This window comes from Miniopterus schreibersii, assembly GCF_964146895.1.
Source record: "Miniopterus schreibersii genome assembly, chromosome: 14".
In the NCBI taxonomy this organism is placed as follows: Eukaryota; Metazoa; Chordata; class Mammalia; order Chiroptera; family Miniopteridae; genus Miniopterus; species Miniopterus schreibersii.
The window spans coordinates 38,655,144-38,678,318 of NC_138114.1; the positions used below are offsets into that span (position 1 = coordinate 38,655,144).

The following is a 23,175-nucleotide window of genomic DNA, read 5'->3' on the forward strand; positions in this document are numbered from 1 at the left end:
CTCAAGGGAAGGGAATAGAGACCACACCTCTCAATGGGAAGCCTATCAAAGAATTGTGGGGCATGTTTTAAAGTCACCATACTGATATTTTCCTCTAATTCTAGATGAGAAGATCGAGACTTATAGAGGTCAAATGATTTGACAAGGGTCAATTGTACAGATAGTAACTGGGATCATTAGGAGGGCGGGGTGGGGGGAGTTGGAGGAGGAAAAGGCTTCTAACCTAATTCTTCTGACTCCAGGTTTTTGGTCTTTCAATTAACTGTTTATCTTCCTTTAGCTTAGATACAGTTGACCCCTGAACAACACTGGTTTGAACTTCATGAGCCCACTTATATGCGTATTTTTTTCAATAAATATATTTGGTCCTTCATATCCATGGTTTTCACATCTGTGGATTCAACCAACTGCAGCTCAAAAACAGTATTTTCGCATTCCCAGCACTATCTCTACCCGCAGTTGGTGGAATCTGCGGATGCAGAGGGCTGACGACAGAGTCAAAAGTTATACGCAGATTTTCAACTGTGCAGTGGTCAGTGCCCCTAACCCCTCCCCTTGTCCAAAGGCCCACTGTACTTGCTAATATGTGAAAGTTAAAAGAAAAAAATTTCAACTCACTTTGTCTACAGGGTTGGCAAAAGTCGGTTTATAGTTGTGAGTGTGTGAGACACAGAGTTAATAAAGCTATTGTAATAATCAAAGCCTGCATATCTTTTCCCATACAAACAACTGTAACCTACTTTTGTCCACCCTGTATATTAGGTAACTTCCCTAAAAAGAAACAAAGTTATAAAAATATAAGGTTTGCATTTATATAAGCTTGTGCACAAACTTCGTATTTTAAGGAGGTCTTGGGATAGGTGCAGTCCTGGGATTAGCTTTCTATAATTTTCTCATAAGGAAGGGTCTCTGAAAACGTTCCATATGCTTAACTGTGACTTCATTTGTTCTCTAGGAAAATCTCACCTGGCCATTGTCCAGAGGGTGAATAATGAAGGAGAAGGAGACCCCTTCTATGAGGTGATGGGCATTGTCACACTGGAGGACATCATAGAGGAGATCATCAAGTCAGAGATCCTGGACGAAACTGACCTCTACAGTAAGTGCATGGCCTTGGCTGTTGTCCAAGGTCATCTTATTTTCCTCTGTGACTCTCAGAGCTGGCTTAGTGTGATATACAGTGTGAAAGAGTGTGTCGACCCCCTAATGCCAGGGGCAGTCATGGCAAGGTCCCTGAGAACATGCTAGCTCAAAGATTTTCAACCTTTTTCATCTCATGGCTCACATAAACTAATTATATATATATATTTTTTGCCCATCTGACAAAAAAATAGGTATAATTTTGATTCATTCACACCAGACAGCTATTGTTCTGTTGGCTGTTGTCATTTTTTTATTATAATCTAAGGGAAAATAGGTCAGTACCCCTTACTAGTCAGGTATTGCATGTTTTAAAAAATCTTGTGGCACACTGGTTGAAAATTGCTGTGCTAGCTAAATGTTTACCAGGAGGGAACCTTCACGAACCAAGACTATGAAAAGGAGACCTAGCCTTTGGATGAAAAAGGAACTAAAGGAAAGAAAGTATACCTCAGATGGCAGCTCTGCCCCTGTGTCTGTCCCCTGTGTTGTTCCTGTTGTGTCTCTTTGTCCATCTAGGCGAAGACCCCAGCACACCCTGGGGTTCCACTCAACAGCCTACTCACACCAAAACCTCACGTGCAGTGGAGACTGGCCTGAGACTGCGCACTGCATCCCAAGCCAAACCTGCAATGTCCCTTTTTACACGTTGCTCTTCTCCTTCATGTTTTTTCAGTCCTCCCAGCTGGTTTCCCCTTCCTTCCCTTCCCTACCTGTGGCTCCTGGCCCTGCTCCCTCCTTTCTGGTCTCCTCACCCTGCTAACCACTCCCCCTCAGGAACAATCTAGACTCCTCCATGCAGATGGTGAAAGCTTTTGGTTACTCAGCCTTATCAAAACTTTGCTTGCAAATGTTACAAAGACAGTGCTCTGTCTCTAGAATGGGAGTGTTATCTAAACCCATGGGATTTAGGCCAGGAAGTGTTTCCTCCGAATTTCACCTCATGGGAAAGCAATCCCTTCTCCTTCCCCCAGGTAACCCATGCCAGAACCCCGTCCTTAGTTTGCTAGAAGCAGCCATTCAAAATCTAGCTCCCAGTAGAAAAAGCTTTGATACTATAAGACAGTAAGTGGTGCAAAAAGAGTGCCTTCCCTTTGGACTAAGAGATCAAACCCTAAAAGGTGGGCCAGGTCTTGGCAGAATATACCAGGCGTGTCAGAGTGTCTGGTATTGCTGGGATGCCCTGGCCAGGCCCAGCTTCTTCAAATAAGGATTGACCTCTTCCTCCCCTATTCCCTTCTCCCTTCTCCACCTCTGCCCACTGCTCTTGACTTATAATTCCCCAGGGACTCCATAGATATATTGGTGAAGACATTCACACTAAAGTGTTAGTGGCTCACAGTAGGGATAGCAGTCTAAATAAGTGAGCTCCTCCTCGGGCGTCTGCTTTAGCCACCTGAATGCTCCAAACACTCACTATTAAAATAAAAGGAATAAGAGGGAGGCCAGAGAAACGATTCTCCAGGATAAAATGTTTTGTGGCACTCCGAAGGAGGGGGGAGAGGGGCGTTTAGGCAAACACACCATGCTAATCAGAAGTTTGCTCACAATGAGAGCAAAAGAACTGGCCTAATATAAGTACTTGCTACTCCCTTGCTGAGCAGTTGATTGTCTTTCTAAAAGAGAGGGTTAGGGCTTCCCCACCCTTGTAAATACGCTTCTGGCACAATTCCTTAAGAGCTCAGAGAAGTGCAAGGAGCGGAGGGAGGAGTACTGTGTTGCTTCTCACTTGACCCTGACCCACAGGAAAGCTGGCTCTGGATCTCGCCACTGTTGCAAACCTCATAAAAAAGAAGTGTCTAAGCAGGGCCCAGAGTGCAAGGCGGGCCTCGGAGAGCAGCGCAGGAGAAGGGCACTCTCTCCCTTCTAGAAGGAGACCCAATCGGTGTGGCTGAGATGAGCCCCAAAAGGAAGGGCAGCCAGATTCTTTTCATTTCCCTGCTCAGCTGCACTGAAAGTTCCCTGCAGCCCTGTTTTTCTCTAGGCCAAATTTGGAGAAAACTCGAATCTCTTTTCCTGCTCCCCTTAGCACAGGTTGAGAGAGGCTGAAAGTTTCCAAATTTTACTCAAAATTAAGAGAAAGCAAAACAGAAATGGCCAAAGAAAACATTTCCTTTTTCCCCCCCAAAAATATTCCCTAAGACAAACTTTAAAAAGGGGGAGAAAAAAATAAATTGGAAAAAGCAAATTCTCTCAAACAATAAACATAGGCTCTCTGGAGTTCCTCCAGGTGCCGCCTGAGGCCCCTGCCCAGAGAACTTGTCTTTGTAAGTTATAGGGCTGCTCCCATTTCCTCTCCTTCCCTCTTCCCTTTATTTCTCCCCCGAGGGGCCAAGTTGATGCTGGAGAATTGTGAATGGGAAGAGGAGGTGACCGCTTGCCCTCTTGGGTGGTATGCCTCCAGTTCTGCTCAGAGCGTGTTTAAAATTAGCAGGAAGAGACCAGGTGAGCCCAGCTCTGGGGACAGAAGAGGAGCAGAGGCAGAAACCCCCTGGGACTCCCAAACCCCTCGATGCTGAGAATGCAAGTCCCTGATGTTTGAATGCTTTTTTCTAAGTATTTCACAGATGGTTTCTGGTTGGAGTCTCATAATTAGTGCACACGATGAGTAGAAGAATTATTAATTATTAACCCCATTGCATAGATTAAAACAAACAAATATTCGGATGCTTAGAGCACAGCTCATAAGTAGGGGAGCTCGTAAGTAGGGGAACCAGCTCAAGAACCTTGACCTTGGGAGGCCCAGGCCAGCCTTTCCTCTTTTCCACCATGTACCACCTAAGTGTAAATAACACTGAGATAATTATAGCATGTCCCACCTTCTCCCCCTTATCAACATCCTTCCACTCCCTGGGAGAGGTATTGTAATGTCACCTACAGTTGACACTTTGCAGAAATTTGGGTGGTTTCAGAGGATCTATCTGTCCCGTATAACTCTGGGAAAACCTCCAAAAACCAACAGTGATTCTGAGATAGCTGCAATCTGTCCCCCTGTGATCCGCAGCTGACAATCGGAAAAAACAGCGGGTCCCACACCGGGAGAGGAAGCGGCATGACTTCTCCTTGTTTAAACTCTCGGACTCAGAGATGAGAGTGAAGGTCTCCCCACAGCTTCTGCTGGCCACACACCGCTTCATGGCCACAGGTATGACTCTGCCCACCCGCGGCTCTACCCCAGGCATGCAAAGCAGCATCTGGAGGGTGGGACCCAGACACCAATCATTTTTAATACCTTGTGACCCAATTCTAGTATGACTGAGAACCACTGTTCCAGGAGAGGAGATTGCCTTAGGTAAGGGAGACAGGATGCCACGTACTGTCAGTTTCAGTCCCCAGCCTGATCTAGGGAGAGACTAAATACAACCCAACTCCGCTTATCTGTCTTCTACTCAAGAAAAAAAGCTAAAGAAACCACTGCTGCACTTATCCCTTCCTCCACTCGCTTCCTGGTGGGAGACAGAGGCCAACCTCCATCCTGCTGGAGTTGGGGTGCCCAGAGGATCTGTAGGGGAGGGAAAGGCATTGTCCTACCCAACAACAGGGCCCTGGAGTCCAGTACCCTCCAAAGGCCATATAGGCCTGTGAGATTTGAGTTCTTAAATTACAGAAGTGGCTTGTGAATCTTGGGATCTTTAGAAAGAAAAAAAGTGAGAGGATCCAAAGATAAACTTGTGCAGAAGGTAAGGTTTGTCTTTGAACCCTCTGGCCTGCTCACCCAGGCCTAATTAATGTGCAGGCCTAGAATTACCATACCCATTGTGAAGTTTAATATTTAATTAATCCAGCATATGATTATTGAGTATACAGTGAGTACTAGTACTGTTCCAGGTGTTAAAAAAGTAGAAAAGTTTATGTTGCAGTTCTTTAAAGTAGAGTTTTCAACATGTCTATTTCTGAATTCAGATTTCTTTTAACTACTGACTGATGTCCTAGAGGAAAGCAGCTCTATATTTTAATATTATAACATGATATAATATAACATAACATAATATCTGTTAATATATAAATTTGATGCAAGGATGCTTCACATTATTGAGAACATATCACTTAAATAATTACTATTTCTATTAACTTGGAATTTCATTTCATTCAATAGATATATGTCATACAAATAAGTCAGATTAAATTCTTTTTATTTCATTTGATTATTACAGTAAAGGTTTTTTGTTCACATGCTTATTTATCCATGCCCAACTCTGCTTTTTAATCTACTCTATTAAGGTATGATTGACATACCAAAAAAAAAATGGTACATATTTAATGTATACTAGCTGATGAGTTTGGAGATAAGTATATACCTGTGAAACCATCACCACAATCTGTACGGTAAACATATCCATCACCTCCAAAAGTTTCCTCCCACCCTCTTTATTTACTACTATTTTTCTGTGTTAACATAAGATCTAGCCTCTGAGTGAATTTTTAAGTATACAGTAGAGTATTGTTAACTGTATGCACTGTGCTGTGCAGTAGATCTCCAGGATCTATTCATCTGGCATAACTGAAATTTTGAACCCTTTGGCTAATCCCTCCCTGGGATCCCCCTCCCACTAGCCCAGGAAACCAACCTTTTGCCCTCTGCTTCTATGAGTTTGACTATTTTAGATTCATCTTATAAGTGATACCATGCAATGTTTATCCTTGCATGTCTGGCTTATTTCACTTAGCATAATGTCCCCCAGGTTCATCCATGTTGTCACAAACAGCAAGATTGCCTTCTTTTTTAAGTCCATATACAACTTTAAATAAAGTCAAGTAGAAAATTAATAACAACACTGATGTTTCCAAAATGGTGACTTGTTTCTTCTGAGGTGCCAATGCAGGGACACACATCCCAAGGGGCATGGGGAAAGCCTGAGAAGCACACTTGGGTTTAAGACACCCTCCCACACACAAAGGAGTCACAAGAACCCTTCCAGCTGGGTGCCTGGAGCACGAATGGAGGTGGCTCTGGAGACACCCTCACTCCTCCCAGCTGCCAATTCTTCCTGCCTCCCACCCTCCCCTAGAAGTGGAGCCCTTTAAGTCTCTGTACCTTTCGGAGAAGATCCTACTGAGGCTCCTGAAACATCCCAACGTGATCCAGGAGCTGAAGTTTGATGACAAGAACAAGAAAGCCCCGGAACACTACCTCTACCAGCGCAGCCGCCCCGTGGACTATTTTGTGCTGCTTCTCCAGGTGAGTGGGAAAGTTAAGAGACCCTCTAAGGGCAAGACAGGGGCATCCCTAGGCTGGAGAGGAATGGCCATGCCTCCCTAGTGCCAGGTTCTGAGATTCAGCTGGCTGCGTTCAGATGGGGTGGGTGTTTGTCAGTGACCCACAGAAGGGGCCAACTATGACTGGTTGGTGTCCTGGGAGTGGCGGGATCTTGATGGCGTTTAGTCAGACCACTCAGGGATGTTTGTGGTGGGGTGAGGCAGGCACCTCTCCAGCAGAGGGGTACTGTGACTGAACTTCCAGAACTGCTGGCCTACAGAATCCCTAACACCTTCTTATCTCTGATTGGACATGTCCAGAAGAGGAACTGTCCTGTGCCTTCTCCCAAACTTCAGACACTTATTTAAAGCTTTTCCCTCTGTCCATCTGAAAGCTCATCCTCTCTGACTTCCACTCACTGGTCCTTTCTCTGCACCGTGGAGGTGCAGAGAACACATCCACTCTCTATGAAACATCTCGGCCTCTGCAGGCTGTTGACTCTTTTCCTCCTTACAAGAACCAGGAAGGAAGCTAATGACTTAGTGAAAGATGTGCAGCATCTTCCAGGTACTCACATAGGCACGACCACCTCTGCCCCATGTGCCTGGATAGGCCTGTAAGTAAGTGTCGGCCATGGTTCCAGCACTGGATACTCCTGGTGTTCGGGCCTGGCTCTACCATTAGCTGTCACCATTCTGTCTCTTCCCAACAGTGTCTTATGAACCCTAACTTCAGTGGTTGTCTTAAAATCTTAAACTTACAATAACTTACAAGTGGCTCCTATTTTGTCACTGTCCACCTGCAGCCTGTCTGCTCTGAAGCACTGTGCCTCAGGCCCGTTCTCCCAGATACCCTCAACAAAGTGGCCTCCTCCTCTGAAAACGGAGTCACATTCTTAACTGTTGGAAATGGAGAAAGGTTGTCACATTTTTTAAATAACATAATGAACCTATACAATCTACTGTCTTACGCTTAATATAAACTGTTTTCAAATCAAAGTTGAACCTATACAATCTACTTAATATAAACTGTCTTCAAATCAAATAATGAACCTATATCATCTACTGTCTTATGCTTAATTTAAACTGTTTTCAAATCAAAGTTGGAGGAAGTAAAATGTAGCGGCGAGAGTGTAAATTCAAAAATTGGAAAGACTGGCTTTAAAATTTCAATATTGCCGCTTCCTAACTAACTTTGACCTAGTGATTTAACCTCTCTGAGCCTCAAAATTGATTCATCTGTAAACGGGGTGAAGGCAGTATGGGCTTCATAGGGCTGTGGGACTGATTGAATGAGAATCCATGGCATGCACATAACACAGTGTCAGGCCCATAGACACACACTGTATGTTACACACGGGCTGTCATTATTAGTGATGAAGTAAACAAGCTTCACACAGAATCAGAATCACATTTTATTTCAACTAGATTTAGAGATGGTCTAATCTCAGACCAAACCAGTGAGGCCCTTTATAGGCCCTGAGCCACTTCATGCCTCGACCTGCATGATGGAAGGGCCATTACAGGCTGCAAGGAGAGCCTGGGGTTATTCGTGACTGGATGCAGCTTTATGAACTAAGCAGTTAATTTACTGCAAAGGTGCTACTTCTGAATGTAAATCTGGACAGACTTCACATTTCCCTGTGATAAGATCTTAGGTCCACTTGTTATCCAAACAGAGGCTTAGGGTTGTAATCAATGCTAGAACTGGAAGTGCACACACGCCCTTAGCACACTTCCTTCTTTCTCCAGGGGAAAGTGGAGGTGGAGGTTGGTAAGGAGGGCCTTCGCTTCGAGAATGGAGCCTTCACCTACTATGGTGTCCCAGCCATCATGACCACTTCTTGCTCAGGTATTCCAGTTCCCACGCCACAGCTTATTGGGGAAGCAGTGGGATGTCGTAGAAAAGAGCAGCTGGGTTCAAGTCTTCGCTCCTGTTAGGGACCCCGGACGAGCCCTTTAACTTCCGTGGCTTTAGTGTCCCCTCCGTAAAGTGGGAATAAGACTCATTTTTCATTCAGAGAGTTTGTCTCTGGAAGTACCTGGTAGACAGTCCTGTTATTGAGTGTTCGGGATGGATAGTGCTATTTTTTTAGTATGAAAAGACAAGTTTATTTTTCTTTTTACACTTCCATTTGATTGCCTGGGTTTTTTCAGTTCATTGGTGCTGGGGGTGGGGTGGAAAAGGGAGAATTCCCATAGGAAGGTGTACTTTCTGAACTGCCTCTGAAACACATTGCATCCTTCTGTCCTTCAGATAACGACGTGCGGAAGGTGGGAAGCCTGGCTGGATCCTCTGTCTTTCGTATGTATCTCTCAAACCCCGCCCTGCTGCCCCCCGTCGTAGCCCGGCCTCGGCCCCCTCTGGGCACCTGGACCGAGCACTCTGAGCCTGGGCTGGGCTGACACAAATGCTGGCAGCCTCTCTCTAATGCTCTGCCAGGAACACTGCTTCCTGCCAGGTACCCACTGGCCACAGGGGCTTAGTTTCTGTGTCTGGAATGTTCTCTGCTGCTGCTCTGCTCATGTACAAGTGATAAATGGCAGGGAGGGAGGTTGTGAGGGGAGGCACCATTTATTGTCACCTGCCAGGGCATGCAGGTGATTTCCTTCTCTGCTATGATAATTCGCCCACTGGCCTCTACTTGAAAACCTAGGATGCTGTCATTATGTCTGCGGGGTTAGTAGGAAGTGACTGCAAGATCTTGGAATATACATCCCAGGGTGGTGCAATATGTTGCTTATCTGCTTCTCGTTCCTCTCTCTGCATCTCAGCTGGTGGAGAGGTGCCTGCCAGCTGGTCGTGCATGCTGATGGTGGGGGATGGCGCAGGGCTGCTGGCTAGTTTGCTCTGCCCCTTCTGTGCTTTACCTACTTGCTGTTTCCTGCATAGAATTATTGCATTTGTGTTTAGAAGGCATGGCATTTATTGTGATATAAGTGTGATCCAGAAAGAATGATTTGTACAGAAGTTTTTTGACGCACTGGTCTGACTTTTGCATTGCTTTCAGCTATTATTGTTTAAAGTGGCTATTTTAATGCCAAATGGGGTGTTTTCTCTTATCACAAAAAACATTTTGCATAGAGTTTTCTATTGAATTTCTCAGAGGGTCCCAAAAGCTGATATCAGTCCCTGGCACATGAAAGATAGACACTGTTTTAATGCAAAGAAACTAAAGAAATGACTTGCTCCAAATCACCCAGCAAGTTGGTGACTTACATAGATGAATTCTGGTGCCTTGACTAGTTTACACAGCACAATGAAATACAGATTTGAGGTCCTTCATGTCCCAGAATGCAAGCTGTATGTGGGAATATTGGAACAATTTATGGGGTAATTTCACATCCTAGCCCAGCATAGGGCTGAAATGAAATTGGAGTGGCTTCCCACACCCAAGGGGTGGCCCAACATGAGTTGAAGGAGATCTGTAAAGTAAAAATCCATGGTACATTAGTATACTTATATAAACCAAAAAATCCCAAGTAAGGTTAATGGAGGAAACATCAGTACTCAGAACGAGAACTATGGGTGGGTGAGGGATGTGCTCCAGGACCGGGTAAACCTTGGTTCTCTAATGGAGATTTCCATCCATCACATTGCTCAAGGTAGAGTAACTTCTGGGATTCCAAATCTTACCTTTCTCTTCCAGAAAACCAAAAGAGGTGGGAGCTCTGGGGGGAAAGCTTCATAAGGCTCCCTAGCCCACCTAATTTAGTTGACCTTCTTTTTAAAAAAATTATTTAAAAAGTAGCAGGAAGATGTGACTCCCTTTCCTCCCTTTCTGTCTCTAGTTTTTTCTCTCAGAATCCTTCCATTTTATCAGTGAGACAGGACTACACTTGCAACACTGATCTCTCCTTCAAAACTGGTTAACCAGCCAGAAGGAAGTACTACACTCTTTCCCTTTCCCCACTTCTGAGCATCTTTAGAAGTTTTCAGGAGGAAAAAAAATCAAATTAGTCTGTAGACATATAGATACATTTTCCACCCTCTCCCCAAGCCCTCCCCACTTAGTGAAGTATGAAGTAACTAGAAAGACTGCCACACCCTACAGTTGTCCCTGGTGGTGTGGGTTCCAGCCACCCAGCATCTTTCACTGGCCAAGAATCTCAGCCTATAGGTCAAGAGAGAGCTTCAGGCTGAGCCACAAGGCAGTAGACTCTTCTAGGGTACCACTAGAGCAAACTGCTCCTGCCCTTGAAGCCAGCCTGTAGCCCTATCAGCCTTTGAGGATGATAAATTGGATGGCGAGTTTGCCAGAACATTGCCCTGTGACCAATGCCACAGAGTTGAACTTGAGGTTACGAGTAAGTCACTCTGGCTTTCCTGTGCAGAGTAAAGGGAACACAGCCAGCACTGTCTCCTTTATCTGGGGCCAGGGAACCCAGCAGGACCATGGTGAGCCTGGCACTTGGGTGAAACTGGGCCTGAGCTCGGGGTAGCCAGAAAAGCAGCCCACAGGGCTGTGCAAGTGGAGAGGAAAGTCTCCTATTGCTGGGTATGGTGTATATTTATTTGCAGCCCAGAAGTCCTAAGATTCTTCTTGAGACTATGGGATTTCTTATTCCAGTGTGTCTCACAACATTAAGGGCCTGTTCAAGTGTTCTTGGCAATAAATGATTATCAGGTATAAAGTTCCTGACACACACTCCCCTGCTTGTATGGGTCCTTTCAGTAACATCACCTGATGTGGAAAATAAGACCGCAGAAGCTGCCTACTTCAGTGTGTGCCATCACCTGCAGACGGGCTTCACTGAGCTCCTGGGAAGGGACTTGGAATGAGCATATAAGAGAGATGAAGACAGATTCCCATGCAGAAACAGGGTCAAGACTGGGAAGGACTAGAGTACTGCTACACACCCCACTCCATCCAGGCCCCAAATGATGGCCAGCCCCGTTTCAAACGCTGTAGGGAGAGAGGAGGAAAAGGGGACAGGAAGAGAGGCTCTGGAACGCTTGTACTTGCTAAGAAGTGACTACGGGTTGTTAATTGACCAAGTTAATTCACATTATGGTTGCTAGAAATGCTGCCTGCCCTTCCTGTTTCCCAAGCCTCTAGCAACACACAGCTCCTCCCTGGCACTGTGACCACAGAGGAGCTCCTAGGAGTCCCAGGCAGGGTACAGCCTCCTCAAGGATACCCCTTGCGGGAGCATTCGCTGTGCTCCCAGCTCTGGTTGGAGAGCAGAGACGCGTGGCAGCTGGGAGGGCCTGGCGGGAATGCAGTGCTGGGCTCCCAGCAGATTTGCTGGCTCAGAAAGGATGCTGCTGCAGATGCACGCTCCCCACTGGGGCACCGCTGTTCTTGTCCTCGACAGGTCTGATTCCTTCGAAAATGATTATGCATCTTTTGGAAGACCTTCGAAAAAGTTTATTTCCTTTTCCTCTTTCTGGAGGGTGACTTTGTAAGAGGATGCGATTTCCATGTTTTCAGAGGCACGATTCCCTTTTGCAGAGAAATGTGATGCTGTGAAGATCCAGGAACAGACTCTCACCACACTCTTTGTCTCTCTCCTCTTGTGTTTATCTCCCCCTTCGCAACTCACAAATCCCTGGCCCTTGACTCTTTAGTGCCCACGTCTGTGTCTCGTACCTTCGCCTTCAGCAGAGGGGACTCTCTGGCAGGCTCCCCAGGTAAACATGCATGGGTGTCCTGGGTCCCCATCGATTCAGTGAGGTTTGCAAGCAGCCTTTGGTCTCTGTCACTGTACCACATAAGAACAGTCTCTCCCAGCAGGCATTCCAGGGCCTGAGGCATAGCATAATGCACAGATAACACTCATTTGCAAATACAGCCCAAGCGTTGCTGGTTCAAAGGTGTCACTCGTGAATTTAGCTCCCAGGGAGGTATCTGCGTATGAAAATGGAGAAATAATGGGGTGAGAGATGGGGTGAGTTCTTCCTCATCATTTATCTGACTGCAGAATGGAGGAATGAGGAGCACAGTGGTAGAAAAAGAGGAAAAAATAACGGAATATTATGCTTTATTCCTGTTCTTCCTCCACCTTTCTTCCTGTGTGGGCTCTGCCTTTAGCTAACCACTAACCCATCCTCATTATCTTTCTAGCAGCGTTCCCATGTGGTCACCATATTCCCTCTGGCTCTGTTCACACAAAGGATGCTCCACGTAAAATTTCAAAACAACTTTTCATTAGGGTTAACCTCTCATTAATTAAATACAAGTTACCAGTTTCTTCTTAATTGGGTAAAGCAGCTCCCCATAGAGCTACACAGTAACTCAAGGATTGAGTAGAATGTAATAAATCTGAACAATCAATTAAGTGTTTGTATTGTTTTCATCTCTAAAGATTGATCTCTTAGGCTCGGGGAATAAGTAATGACCAAACCAAGAATTTATTTGTTAAATTGCTCTGAAGTTGGAACACAGTGTCCCACACCCTCTACATCTGTCTCCCTTATCCCAATGCTACGGTAATGATTCTGAGGCCCCACCATATTCTCAGTCATCAAAAATCCAGTTATGTTTTGCTATTTGCAGAGTAAAACCTCAACATTCAAAAAGGCTGTGTGAGACCTCAAACCCCCAAGTTTGCAACATCAGAAGTATTTATGTTGACTTCTACTCTCTCCCAAATCACATTTTCCCATCAAAAACCATCTGGTTCCCATGTTTGTCTGTACAAGATAAGTTAACCACATTCTCAAATTTCACCAAATTTTCTCTCACTTGATGGTGATTTTCCACCAAGAAATAAAATTTTTCTCACTTTGTGAGAGCCCATGCCTTCATGATGACCACAGGACAGTATGCTCGATGTGAGATGCCAAGTTGGTGCCTTTGCCAGCTAACTGGTCTACTCCTGCATGCCAGCAAAATTAGAAATGACCACATCATGGGCCTTCAAAATCCTTTACATGTGGGGAAGCTTGGTGAATGAAGAATGTGCTCTGAGTTTCAGCAAAAGGGAAGATGCCCATTTTTAAAAGATTTTCAACCGAAAGGATCAAAGCATTAAAAAAAAAGATGAAAGCAAGGGTATAGTTTCCTTTTTAATTAACCCTCAGTTAACCAGACAACCTAGTTCATTGTAACTTCCCAGTTAAACTAAAGGCTAATTCTAGTTCATCGGTGTTTATTATGAAAACCGTCATGGTAACCCAGCGTCAGGCCGATATTAAGGTGACTCATTCTTGCTGGGCAGACCCTCTAGGAGGTACTTAAACTTCCCATCCAACTGGCTGGTGCCATGTGCTCCTGGAAGCTCTTTTAATCATCCCCCCACTTTCCACAACTGTGGGTTTTTTACCCAACGGGAAACAGATGAGTGACAAGGAGGTGAGAGCGAGGCCAGCTTATTCCAACCCTCGGCTTAAGTGCAGAGTGGAGCCCTCACCGGCACAGAGGGAGAAAATGAGAGGCAGGATGCCTTCTCCTTCGGCTCTTTCCTCCCTACCTTCTTTTGTCTGGTCTCTGTAGCCAACTGCCAAGCCTTCCCAGCAGCTGGGCCACACCTTCAGGACCTATATTATGGTATTTCCAGTCACTCTTGCTTCTGTTCCGTATCAGCAGCAGAATAAGCCTTAGTCATAGGAGTGTTGTGGAAAGCAGTCCTAGGCTCCTGACCCCGTACTTGATTTGTAATCCAGATACATGTTATATCTTACCCCCATCTTACACAGGGAAGAATATAAGTCTGGAAATTAATAGGGCCTTTAAGTTTAAAAGGAACCGTCCTTTTATTTGACTCCCCACAGCCACCTTAGGAGATGGGCAGGAATTATTGTTGGAAGACAATAGGTAAGGAAACTGGTTCTGAGAAGTTAAGCCATTGGGTCAGTGTCCTGGGTGTAGTGAGAAGGTAGAGGCATGAGGACTGGAATCCAGAACCCTTAGGTCCTGCTCTCCCACAGCCTGGGCCTTGCTGCCCCTCTGAAAGTAGGCACTGTGTGCCCCCTCGAGGGTTGCGACTTGTTTGCGTTTTGAAAGCAGCCATGCTAATGAATATGATGGTGCTCACACTGGACTGAGGCCGTGGTCCCTGCCTCATAATCCATAAGGAGTTTCTTCTCTTTGAGCCTCAGTGTGAAATGAGGACAGCAGAGTGGTCTGTGGATCACCTCCAGAGCGCAGTGTAATTAGCCAGCTTTGCAAGTGCCCTCACTTAAAAGCAAAACTTATGATCAACCCACTGAAAGTCTGCGGCCCGCTGCAGTTATCATTCCCTCTCCCCAGATTCATTCCTTCTGTCTTCTCCCAGCAGCAGAGATGATTTCACAATCCTTCCAAATCCGCAAAAGCACAGAGGCAGGAGGGCAGTCGGGAGCAAGGGTTCTTCTTCAGTGCTTGACTGTCCATCTGTAATGTGCTTTGAGATCGATGAGGATAGAGTTTTCTCCCAGAATATCCAAGGAGTCCCTAAAAATAATCTTTTTACTTTGCGAAATGTGGCAAGTGGAAGTATTCCTTTGGGTTGGCTCTTGCATAGTAAACATTTGGGAACTATTAAAGTTCCATGTAACGTGAGCAAGTTCATCTGGGCTCCTAACTTGGGCTGATTTGCAGAGTTCACATTGTAGCTTTGACGGAGTGCTTTTGACATTTGGTTGTCTGATGTCGACTATTACCCCAGAGTGATGCATTTTTATAACCCTAGCATGTACTCTTATAAGCCTAGGTAATTAAACTCCCCCATGCAGTTTGGAGAACACAGATGGCCCATGGCACAGTGACCATGACCAAAGTGGGCTGTTCCCCCTGTGCCTCATTGAATGCTCCAAAAGATGTAAACAGACAGCCACTGAACCCCTCTTTCCCCTCGAATCCCCAGACTGAACAGGAGAATGGGGCTTCTGTACTGTGGGTCCTTCTCCCGGGATAGAGTTGTGATCGCTCTCCTGCTACAGGTGTCAGAGTGAAGCAAAGTCCCAGAGCTGTGTATAGGTTTTTGGGGCCCTTGCCTATCAATACAAAGTGAAAGGACACTCCACCCAGCCCCAACTGCAGTGGCAAATCCTCTTCTGCCCCATTCCCAATTTTACCACAGTGTCTTCTCCACCCAACCTCAGTACCTCCAATTTGCCATCTCGGACAGATCCGTCTTGCAGACTGACCAGGCGGAGGCTGCGGAATGAGTCCGCCACACTTCTCCACAGCACCTGGAGGTCTAGAGTAGGCACCCCTGCCCCCTACCACCCTGTCTCTCCAGGGCAGCTTGAGGGTATGGTGAACCAGAGTCAACGGGACATGTTGGCTGCTTGGCCTCCCTCCTGCTGAGGGGCCCTGTGGTCAGTTTTACGCATCACTGTCGCCTCTTAGACCTCTTTGCACTATAGTTAGGATTTCCCTCCTCGCTCTGCTCCCCCAAGCTGTGCCTCTGTGCTCTTAGGAAATGCCAAGGGGAATTATACAACTTGAACTAGTTTGCCATGCTGCTGGGACACTCGTCTGTTACTGATTTCTTCTCTTTTTTATTAAAAGCATGTCCATGTCCCTTGCTCAGAAACCTCTGCGTGTATGGGCACAATTACCAAAATGCCGAGTCATCGGCATCCCACCTATTGAGGAATGTCAGGCTCTGGGACAGGAAAACATTGATCTTGCACAACACTCGGATGAGCTGAGACTTCCTTTGTCATGAAATGAGGGCTCTTTTTCCTTTTAAAAGTTACTTTTATAGACCCGATCTTCGTAAGATGGTTGTATCTTTCGGTGCTGGGAATCCTTTGGGATTTTATGAATAAACCTTCAATAGCATTGTTTTTACTTAAAAAAAAAAAAAAAGCCATGTTTCTCATCCCAGCATAACAGTAATGTTGCTTATGTTTGATATGCAGGTCCCTGTGAGTGACAACAGGGTAACATGCCTGTGCTGGGTGTCAGTGAGGAGGAGAGCTTTGGGGGGATGTAGTAGCTGTTGCCCCTGTTTCCAGCAGTGAATAAAGTGGTTCAGGCAGAACCTTCTATGGGTGGAAGTTGTTTAGTAGCTAACACAGGGCTGTGTTTCCCTGTCATCTTCCTTGAATGGATCGTGAATTGAGACAGAGAGATGGAGGGTGTGGGACAGCAGATGGGGCAGGGGGGTGTGAAGCCCATGCCGGACCAGGCAAAGGGAGGACTGTCAAGGAGCTGTGGTTATTTCTCAGGGTAACTGAAGCCACAGGCCCTGCTCACACTTCGTCCCCTTGTTCCAAACTGAACTGAGGACAAGGCCCACCAGGTCCGGGTATGGTTTTCCAGGTTCCACTCACATGCCAAAGAAGCTGCTCTCCTGCAGGACTCCCTACCTTTACCAGAACAACTAGCCCCAAGGAGGCACCATCGACTGACTTAGCCAGCCACCACCTTAGAACAGCAGAGATGGATCTAGCCAAGCCAGAACTCATCAGTTTATTTTCAAGGGATCAGGACCAGAAATGAAAATACATATTTTCCTGCCCAATACTACTGCTTTTTACAATCACCTTGGTGCTTCACTTATTCTCCTTGGCACCATCACTGTCCCTCTCAGTCTTGGTCATTCTAGGAGGCTCTGGTCCTCTAGTGCCCAGTGGGTAAGTAGACCTGACTCCAGCACTCCTGTTTCACAAGCTCTTATTAGACAGACAGACAAACAGAAAGTTCTAATGTTCCCCGTTGCCTTTGTCTCAAGCTACGGGACCCGCGCCTGAGGCTTCTCGGTGCCCTTTGATTCTTGTTGCACATGATCTCACTCTGCAAGCTGCCCACGCCTAGCTTCTTGGAAATGTCAGCTTTTTCATAATGACTTAAGGTTGCAGAAGAAAGTTTTTCTGATTCTAGGATAATCTGAGAGCTCTGAAACCTTTTTCAAAACAAAATTTAGATTTTAAATTTAAAAATTCTGTAAGGGACTCTTAAGCACGGATTCATTTATTTTACTCATTTTTATTGAGCACCTACTTGAGGCCAGGCACTGTGCTAGGTACTGGCTGGATAATGATGACCAGAAGACAAGGGCACTGCCCTCGTGGAATTTAGAGTTAAATTGAGTAGACGTAACAAAGAAGTATAAATGTGTCATTAAAACTTGTGAAAATGCTTTGAAGGAATGAACAGAGGGCAGTGATAGAGGAAAACGGGACCTTCTTGGGGTGGCCAGACCAGGTCTTCGGAGAAGGTGGTGTTTCAGCTAAGGCCTAATGACAGAAGAGAGAGGGGTCGGGCGAGGGGGGAGGGAGTGTGGGGAGGGGGGTAGAGGGTGGGATAAGAGGAGAAAGGGGAGCAGGGGAAATGGTATCTACTGAGGTGAGAAATGCTTGCATGATTGAGGATCCCCAAGGCCGCCAGCAGAGCAAGCAAGGGAGGGAATCCCAAGATGAGATCTGACAGGAGAGCAGAGGTCAGGTCATGGTGGGGCATAAGGATCACAGGAAAGAGTGTGGATTTTATTCAGATTCAGTAGGAAACTGATTTGTCTTTAAAATGTGCTTCTGGCAGCTGAGGTGAGAACTGATTATAAATAAGACTATAAGTAGGGAGACCAGACTGTGGGCCAGGTGAGTGATGATAACTCCGACTTGAGTAAAGACAGAGATAGAGGCAGATGGGCCTATTACGTCTGAAGTGGAGATAAGAGGACTTGATGTGGAGCTGATGGAGTGGCAGGAGTCAGGTTGACTCCCAGGTTTCTGGTTTAAATAACAGTATATATGAATGACATTTACCAAGAAGGGGAAGACAAGTGGAATCTTTTAATTCTATAACCCCATCAAGGCCGTGATTATTACAGTTCCAATGAGAAAAAGGTTCAGCTTACTGTTATTTTAATCTTTCTGAAACACAGTTTGCCAGACAGTAATAATAGTTTGGCAGCTGAACAGATCATCGATGCTCCAGGACTCTCTCCATATAGATGCTAATCAGATATTTTGATTGATGGCAACGTTATCTCAAGAGACAGAATTAAATTCCTGAGGCTCTCCCCTGAAAGAACAAGGAGCAGAATCTCTGAATAATTGGACTCTTCCCTTGAGCCCCTGCACTAAATCTGGGTTATGAGGAGCTCACAGCCTCCTGTTTCTCCTTTTTGAGAAGAAATGCAGAGTAGCATCAATTGGGAAGCAGAAGGGCAGGAGGAGCTTATTCCTGGATTGAGATAAAGCTAGAGGCACCTTCAGAACCTCTCTTCTATTAATCCTGGGGAGGGTAACTCACATAATTCATTTTGAAACCAAGTATCAGGATCTTAATTGAACTTTCCCAAGAACTGGTTCTTGAAAATAGATGAAAAACTAACTCTAAACACTTCAGAGGCCTTATTCCTTCCCCTCCCCTATTAGGCCTGGAGGGTGCTCTGCCCTAGCCCCACACTTTAGAGGGCACCACTTTGACCCTCCTAAGTCCTGACCCTCTCTGTGGGGTGAGGAGTTTGCAGGGCCAAAGGGATGTGCCTGCCCAGAGCCTGTGTTCTTCCGTCTATTCCACATTTCGGATACTGAGATCCCAGAATTCCCCATTCACAAAGGACGCTGGGGATTGGTCCTCCCCATACAGCCCTATTTTCTGGCACAAAACTCTAAGGAGTTGGACCTGGCCTTCCAGGTTGTCAAGGACAAGGCTAGAATCTATTGTAACAGTTCATTTGTGTGATTTAAATATGTATCCGTACAGTCTGTGGGCCTCCACTTGCCCTGGGCACAGCCAGTGTTGGGGCTGAACTGAGCTATGTGCACTGCAATGCATCAGTGCTTTGAGGCTTGGTTATCTGTCCTGTGACAGATGGTTTTGAGGGCAAATCTTAGCCTTCCTAAAATAAGATTTTTGAATGGAGTTTATATAAAACAAGTCACCCTGGTAGAAGGTCTCATGGTCTAGAGAACCATGTTCACAGTTGGACCTTATCTGCACTCTCAGTTAAGAATGTCCAAACCTGTAGAAAATTTTTATAAGAGTTTATTTGAGCCAAACTGACAACACACCAGGGAGTGAGATCTCACAATGCCCCAGAGAACAACAGTTTTGCAGTTTCTTGTATGCATTTGGAATTAAGCAGGGGATATAAGTTTGGTTACCTGAAGGTGGGAGAAAGATTATGTGCTCCCTTGAGGGTGGTTACACCTCTGAGGGGTCTGAAAAGGGGGGTTACTCTCTCATTTCAAAGGTGTTAACCTAGATGCACAAGAACAATGGACAGGGCTTGCTTAAACTCTTTTGTAGGCCTGGAGCATGACTGCCTAGTTAGAGTTTATGAGCAGATCACCCTGTGAGGCTACTTTTAGTCAGATTTAGTACAGAGCCCCTTTTTTATCCACAGAACCAGATAAGGCAGTCACACCCTCTGCCCAGCTCCTCCCTGGCTGAGGTCTTTGGGACACAGGAGGAGCCTGAGTGGATCCTGTCTTAGGCGTTTGCTCCTCTAAGGAATAAACATCAATGGGGCAGCTGGGCATTGTCTTGGGCTATGATGGGACGGGGGAGGGCCTGGTTTCACCACCCAGAGTAACCATTGCCTTCAAGTCCTGCAGACCTCAATAAACAACGCCTCTCTCCCCCTCCCTCTTTCTGGCCTCCTCTCCTTTCTCCACACCCAACCCTCCTTGCCTTGCCTTTTCTCCCTCCCCTCTCCCTCACCATCTGCAGTAAACCGCTCCCCTTCTCGCTGCAGCGGGTTGAACCGCTCCGAGTCTCCCAACCGCGAGCGCAGTGACTTTGGGGGGAGCAACACCCAGCTGTGCAGTAGCAACAACAACCTCTACACGCCTGACTACTCAGTCCACATCCTCAGCGACGTGCAGTTTGTGAAGGTAACTGCCCCCGGGGGGACCCTGCATTCCATTCCCCTGTGATCCAAGGTAATGTACCACGAGGTTAAGCCTCAGAAAGCCAGGGCCCAGGACTCTTCTCCCTGTTGTTTCCAGCCTTAAGCCCTCTCGTTGCAGACCTTGCTCAGAAGTGGAGGCAGAAAATAATGGGAGAAGAGAAATTCTACTGGGCTCACTCTTTGGTTTGTAGTATTGGCTACATAGTTTGTGGGGAAAGAAATGGAAAGTCACAATATGAGTAAGTGGTTCAAGTGTTTACTGAATGCCGGCTCTGTGCTTGGCACTGCCCAGTCATTGGTGAGTTACTGGAGCAAACAAGACAGCAAGCTCCTGCCTTGCTGTGCCTTCCATGCTAATAGGTGAGAAAGATGACAGACAAGTAACCGCAGAGATAAAACCTAGGTAATTTCAGGTAGTGATGACAACTATGAAGGACATGCACGGGGTGGTGGGATAACCTGAGGCTGCTTTAGAAAGAGTTATCAGAGCAGGCTGAGAAAGGGACGTTCTTGCTGAGACCTGAAGGGGAAGGTGGGGAGAATGTTTCAGACAGAAACAACAGGCAGGAAAGTTCTTGGTCATTCGAGGATCTGAGCACAAAGACAGAGGCTGATGTGAGATGAGACTGGAGCGTTAGCAGCAATGTCACCTGGCATCTTGAGGCCAGAGTAAGGCATTTGGATTCTATTTGAACTGGGAGTTTTTGTTAGGTTTGTTTATCAGGTCTGTCCATTTGTCTTAGTCCATTCAGGCGGCTATAACAAATTACCATCGACTGGGTGGCTTAGACAACAAATACTTATTTCTCACAGTTCTGGAGGCTAGAAGTCCAAGTTCCAGGGGCCAGCAGATCCAGTGTCTGGTGAGAGCCCCCCTCCTGGTTAGCAAATGAAAAACTCTGATTGGAATGGGTAGTTCCATAGAAGGGAATTTGACAACTCAAGCCCTTGTTTTAACATAGTGTTTGTTTTATTTTGACGTTGGTTTCTCTCTTGTTTTGTTTTTTAATGTAAGTTAAGATGATACCTTAGACTAAAGTTAAAAATTCCCTCCTCCTGGTTTAATGGACTTGTTAGGGCCATGATGGAGGCTGCTCTTTTGCTGGCCTCTCTCACTGACCGCCCCTCCCTTTTTTTAACATGAAGACAGTGTTTGAGGAAGCTAAAGAGAAATCTGTACAAAGGGGTGTTTCCACTGGCTGAAGCCCTTGTGACTACCTGCAGGGGAAGTTTGTGAAGGCTTTCCATGTCCAAGTAGAATGAAGCTCTAGAACTGGTTATTAAGTCCAGGAGGAAATTGACTTTACAATACATTACAAAATTAGATAGAAAAGTGTACTTAGTGATCATCTGGGAAAGATATTGAAATTGTGCTTAGTAGTAGTTAATAAGCTATGAAGGTACCAAAGAGTCCTTATGCCGAAAGAATCCTTTTTTTGAAATGTGCTCTGTAAATATCATGATTAAACTAAGAATATTTGGTAGATGTCATAATCTGGTCTGTGTAACTGCAATCAAGGTACCTCATCACCATCTAGTGGCAGAATCCCTAAATTGCAGGACCATGTTCTGAGGGGTAAAAGTTATAAAATGATAGGGGGCATCACACTGATTAAAAGTGAACTTTTGAGCACGTTGGCTAAGTCAAAATGTCCAAAAGTAATATCAGGTGCTTTGTTGAGCTTACCAAGTGTAACTTGGGAAATTTTCCTGTCCTTTAAGCCAGGTAAAGATGCCAAAGAAAGCTTCACCTTCAGAAAACCCATGGGCACATCAGAAAATTGGGCTTTGATGATGACCTTGGTTCAGCCTTGTGCCAGCTTCTTGTTAGTCATCTAGATTCTTATATAACTGAAAACTACAAAGTAGTTATTGGGGCATCTCCCCTAAAGGATTGTGAAAGACAACCTCAGTGGGCATATGAAGAGCAGCCTAATGCAGCCGGGTACATTTGCAGTGTACAGAGCAAGAGTTAAGGCTCTTTAAACTAAAACATCCATATTGCAAGGGGTGCCATCATTAGACTCGGGCAACTTGGAGTTCCATATACTCAGTCCACCTTCCATCTCCCTGGCTCCAAAGAGTCCCCCAGGCAAAATCCACACCGTACGATATAGTGCACTGGCGGGGACTCTGAAGGCCTCCTAACTCTCAAACCTTAGGCAAGTTCCTCAACCTTTCTGGACCTCATTTATTTACTTATAATATGGGCAGTACAAGGCCTCTCTTGCCCACCCCATACAGTCCTTATGACCAGCAAAGGCGATAACATATACCTAAGTGCTCTGTAAGCCATAATGCACTATATAGATGGAAGGTTCCGTCCTCAAGTCCCAACCTCCACCTGCAAAAACAAGCCCTTCTGGGAAATACTAGCACTAGAGCTTTCACCAGTGTCTGAAAACCTAATCTCTAATTCCATCTCTTTAGGATATTTATAGTACTTCCTGTAATATATATGATTTCCCAAAATAAACATATAATTAAATTATGTTTTCATTTAAAAATTTAAGAGAGATTATAAACCAATTTGGTAAAAAAGCTATCAAGAATGAGTTTGATACTGAAAGTAAATTTATCTGTGAGCTTCCTGGTCGTAAAAGCAAAAAGGGGAAACTGGATCTTTGAGGTGTCATCCAATTTAAGGAAGTATATCATTCACCTAGAGAAAGGAGCTTCTTTCTGGTAGTAACTTCTTGAAGGATTTATCAAGTGTATTTATATATAACTATGGAAGGCATCAAATATATATATATTGGCTTCATCCATGGTTTTGCCAGAGTTTATGTTCTTCATATGGAGGTTTCTTATTTCAGTCCTCTACATAAGCTGAGGGTCTCATTCTTGCCGACTCCCCACTCACTGAGCCTTAGGAAGAGGGCCCTTGGCAATAGTATAAGCCTGTGTTTCAAACTTCTCAGTGGGCAACCACCCTGCTAACTGGAGATGCCCTCTATCTTCTCCAGGGCCTCAGGGGAAGACTTGGCTCCTCCAGGTGCACTGTAAGAGTCCAGAGCCAGCACTCAGTTGGTTGGGCATCGCCCTGTGCACCAAAAAGTTGCCAGTTCAATTCCCGGTCAGGGCACATGCCCAGGTTGC

At 45.6% G+C, this 23,175-nt stretch overlaps 1 protein-coding gene across 1 annotated transcript in view; it reads left to right on the plus strand.

Annotated features, from left to right (window-relative positions):
• Window positions 1-23,175, plus strand: part of CNNM1 (cyclin and CBS domain divalent metal cation transport mediator 1) — a gene marked incomplete at its 5' end in the record, with an annotated part of 50,980 nt that overhangs the window by 21,778 nt on the left and 6,027 nt on the right. The window contains 6 exons of the mRNA XM_081157904.1: window positions 956-1,099; window positions 4,145-4,285; window positions 6,150-6,319; window positions 8,089-8,188; window positions 8,594-8,641; window positions 19,896-20,059. Of these exons, the coding sequence (XP_081014030.1) occupies window positions 956-1,099; window positions 4,145-4,285; window positions 6,150-6,319; window positions 8,089-8,188; window positions 8,594-8,641; window positions 19,896-20,059 (767 nt within the window). The remainder of the gene's footprint in view (window positions 1-955; window positions 1,100-4,144; window positions 4,286-6,149; window positions 6,320-8,088; window positions 8,189-8,593; window positions 8,642-19,895; window positions 20,060-23,175) is intronic.